At 31.3% G+C, this 4,190-nt stretch overlaps 1 protein-coding gene across 1 annotated transcript; it reads right to left on the bottom strand.

The window, feature by feature from the left end:
• Window positions 1–1,487: 1,487 nt before the first annotated feature.
• On the bottom strand, window positions 1,488–3,877 carry LOC128555432 (uncharacterized). Its single transcript, XM_053537709.1, has 2 exons — window positions 3,001–3,877; window positions 1,488–1,492 (listed from the first exon to the last, which is right to left on the bottom strand). Exons 1-2 carry the CDS (start codon window positions 3,875–3,877, stop codon window positions 1,488–1,490), a joined length of 882 nt encoding a protein of 293 aa, XP_053393684.1.
• Window positions 3,878–4,190: the final 313 nt, after the last annotated feature.

The raw sequence follows: 4,190 nt of genomic DNA, 5'->3' as shown, positions 1-4,190 counted from the left end.
TTGAAATAGCCAGAATAGTGGATTTTTTGTTTGTGATGCTCATAGCTAAAAAAGTATAGGGCCTAGAATAATGAACCCTTTTCATAAAATGTTTGTTGAGGCTATACCCTATTAAGACTGCAAACATTTGAATTATTGCCCCTTATTTGTGACTAATGTACCAGTGGGGGGCACACCCTGTGTCCTACAGACACATTTTAGTTTAAATATATAAATTATTTAAATCCCGTATTTCCGGCATATACGGGACATATACGGAGTTGTATACCAAGCATATACGGGACATATACGTCCCGTATTTTCTAAATATACAAATTAGTTAAATCCCGTATTTCTGGCATATACAAGATTACAAGATTTACAAGATTTTATTTCATACAAACCAGAAGGTCATAGACCCATGTGGCAAAATACAGCATTTATAAGTATATGGTGACAGCAAACGAAAGTTAACAGTATATACAGTCATCATATCAAATGTGACGTAAAGTTTATAACTAGTAATAATATTGATTGCAGCAATATAGACATTGGTCATATAAAATATTACGTCAAGTAAAACGTTAGACAATTAGTAGTATGGAAGTTTAGAATGAAATTTAATAAATCGCCACGGACTGGTCCGAAAGAGACACTGAAATTGAAAATAAATATAATCGGTTGTAATGTACTCTGTATTTGTGTACCTGAATGCGAGCACTAATAACATAATAGTATCTACTACTTCAAGTACATAGTGTCAGTATACTAACTATACTAAAAATGATTATATTGATAAACTTATTGCTACCATTGAAACATATGATTAGATATTTGAATACTAATACAGAAGAGCTAGACATGAAAACTTACTTCAGATCAACACTCAAAACGTTCCACTACGTTGTAAACCTTGTCCGAAAACGAAAGTTGACAAGATAACAACAGTGAGACATGCATCTGTTTACAAAATGCTTTGCAAACTGAATTATATTTACAAAATATCAAGAAAATCTCAAAAAACATACATCACAATCAAACTAGATCATGTATAACATCAACACACTATTTACCATTATGTTGTCCATCTTGTCCGAATGCGAAAGTTGACAAGTCCGCCTTGTCAGGATGCGAAAACTTACAAGATTAGACAACTTGGTTATTCATATGCATAGGAAATGCTACAAAACCTAAATACTAAGTGCATGAAAATTACCTGCATAATAGTTATACAAAATACTGAGACAATAAAGTTAATAAATCACGTTAATATTTGGATTATCATTCGAGCTGCTGTATTGATGCTGATGTTATATATCATAATGTGACAGACTACTGTCTTATATAAAGTAAACGAGATCTTAATTCAAAAGCTTTTTCTACAAAGCTTGCAAGATTTTTTTACTATAACAGTGTTTTCTGAATTAATAAGATCGATGAATTTAAACATACTTGGTCTTTTCCAAAATCTTGAGGGTAAAAATTGTTTCCTTAAATCTGCGTACATATTACACTGAATAACAAAATGGTACTCATCTTCCAAACATTCACAAAAGGTACATTTACGTTCATAAATGGGAGTACTAACAGGCTGATTCCATCTACCAGTTTCAATACAAAGGCGATGCGATGACACACGTAAACGTGACAAATTGATACGAAATTTTGAGATATTAAATATGTTTAAGTAAGGCTGAAACCTGAATACAGCTACATGTCGGTAAAATAGAGCTCTGCTCGACTCATTTAGCCTTGCTTGCCAGTTCTGTACAAATTGATCTTTAATCCTCTGTTTTACCATTTCTAAAAATAAGTGTACATCGCCAACAGTTTGAAATATCCATGCATCATTCAAACCTAATGAATAAAGTAAATCTCTAAGTAATGAACACCAGTTTTTTCTTGTGGGGTAATCTAGGATATCTTGATACAACATTAAATACACCTTTTTAACATATTTCTTATCATCAGCTTGTAACAATTTTGTCCAGTATTTGATAATGTTCATATATCTTATATTTTGTAAAGGCATTCTTCCTAACTCTCCATATATAAAATCATTCTGTGTACCTTTTTTTACGCCTAAGAGACGTTTACAGAATTGCATATACACTCTATCTAATGTTTTACCATGGTGAAAACCCCAAACTTCACTACCATAATTGAAAATAGGTACAATAAGTTTGTCAAATAAATCTAGTTTATGTTTAACAGAGATATACGTAAATTTATACAAATATTTATTCATTTGAAATATAGCCTTAAGCGCTTGACCCGCTAAGGTATTCTGTGCTTCAGTAAATGACCCAGCTGTTGTAAATACAACACCAAGATATACAAATCTACCCACTATTTCGATAGTATTATTACCATAATGAAAAGTAATGTTTGCGGGTAAACGCCCACCTTTTCTAAAAATCATAACCTTAGTTTTAAGCGGGTTAACTAATAATTTCCATTTATTACAGTATTCATGCAGCATATCTAAACTAATGTGTAACTCATATTGGCTGTTTGCAAACAAGACAATATCATCTGCATATAGAATTAGAAACATTTTAAACATGTCAACATCTATTCCATTTAAACCACTGGTTACATACATGTCTTCTATATCATTTAAGAACACAGAAAAAAGCAGGGGAGATAAAAATTCACCCTGTCTTACACCTAGTTGACATTCAAAACTGTTACTTAATTTATTCATATATTTGACTTTCGATTTTATGCCTTTATACATTGATCGTATAATATTAATGATATTACCCCTAAGACCCAATTTAATCATTTTAAACCATAAGTTGTCACGACAAACATAGTCAAAAGCTTTACTAAAATCTATAAAAGCGCAGAACAATTTGGTTCCGTTATTAATAATATGATTAATCAAACCATGTAGTACAAATACATTGTCTACTGTACTCATTTTTGCTCTAAAACCAGCTTGAGCTTCTATGTATACATCATAATTTTCTGCCCAATCACAAAGACGGTTATTTAGCATTCTTGTAAATAGCTTACCCAACGTACTAAGTAGAGTGATTCTTCTGTAATTATTGGCATCATTGATACTGCCTTTTTTATGAAGCGAGATGACATATCCCTCAGACCAAACAGTAGGAAAGTATCCTATATCGTATATTTTATTAAATAATGGAAGAACATACTGAACTATCACATCTTTGCCATTTTTGAAGAATTCATTTAAGTATAAATCCAGACCGCCACTTTTATTATTTTTCAACTGTTTTATAGCCGTAATAATATCTGAATTAGTGAACGGAACATTAAGTTCCTCAAACATAATATTAAACTCATTATTTTCATATCGCTCCATAAAATACAATATATCGTCATCCGGGGTAAAAAATCTGTCTTCGGGATTATTAACAGACCTGAAATATTTTTCAAAAGTATCAAGGGATATATTTGCATCTTTTACTCCAGCAGCACCCTTTAACATTTTCCAATATAATTTAGCATTTTTCTTTCTAGAATCTAACAACTTCTGTGTTTCACTTCTGTCATAATTAAGTCTAGCTTTGCGTATACATGCTTTGTACTGCAATCTTTTACATACCATATCTAATCTATTTACTTCACTTTTATTAGACCTATACATATTTAAAGCATTATACAATGAAAGCCTTTTTTCTTCACACTCTGATGTATACCATTTATTATCTACATAGTCATTTTTGTAAGAATTGGCACTTAAGTTGCGTTTAAATAAAGGGGAGGCTACTCCGTCAAGTATATTCGAAAGTTCATCAACACAGCTGTCAATATCATTCATACATGTAACATTAGAGACATTGTCATTAAAACTATTCAATTTACCGTCAGTGGCATCAGAAAGTAAACTTTCCTTAAATACATCAGACTTCTCGGCTTCCATACATATTTAGAATTAATATTTTCATACGCATCATCATCAAAGTTACAAATAAATAGATCATTAAACGACAATGTAAAATCAATCATGCAATGATCACTCAATATATTTGGGTCGCATACATTGAAATATTCTATAAACTGAAACAGGTTCTGTGAACACATAACATAATCAACAATACTTGATCCTTTGCGCCCTACATATGTATAACGGGCAATATCTTTGTCATTACCAATGCGACCATTTAATATACGTAAACCAGACTGTTTCCACAAATCCAACAAATATAAACCGTTATTATTTATTCTCCCTTTAT

This window comes from Mercenaria mercenaria, chromosome 3 (genome assembly GCF_021730395.1).
Source record: "Mercenaria mercenaria strain notata chromosome 3, MADL_Memer_1, whole genome shotgun sequence".
Lineage (NCBI taxonomy): Eukaryota > Metazoa > Mollusca > Bivalvia > Venerida > Veneridae > Mercenaria > Mercenaria mercenaria.
The sequence above is the reverse complement of the archived record's forward strand: the minus strand, read 5'-3'. Positions and strand labels throughout refer to the sequence as shown.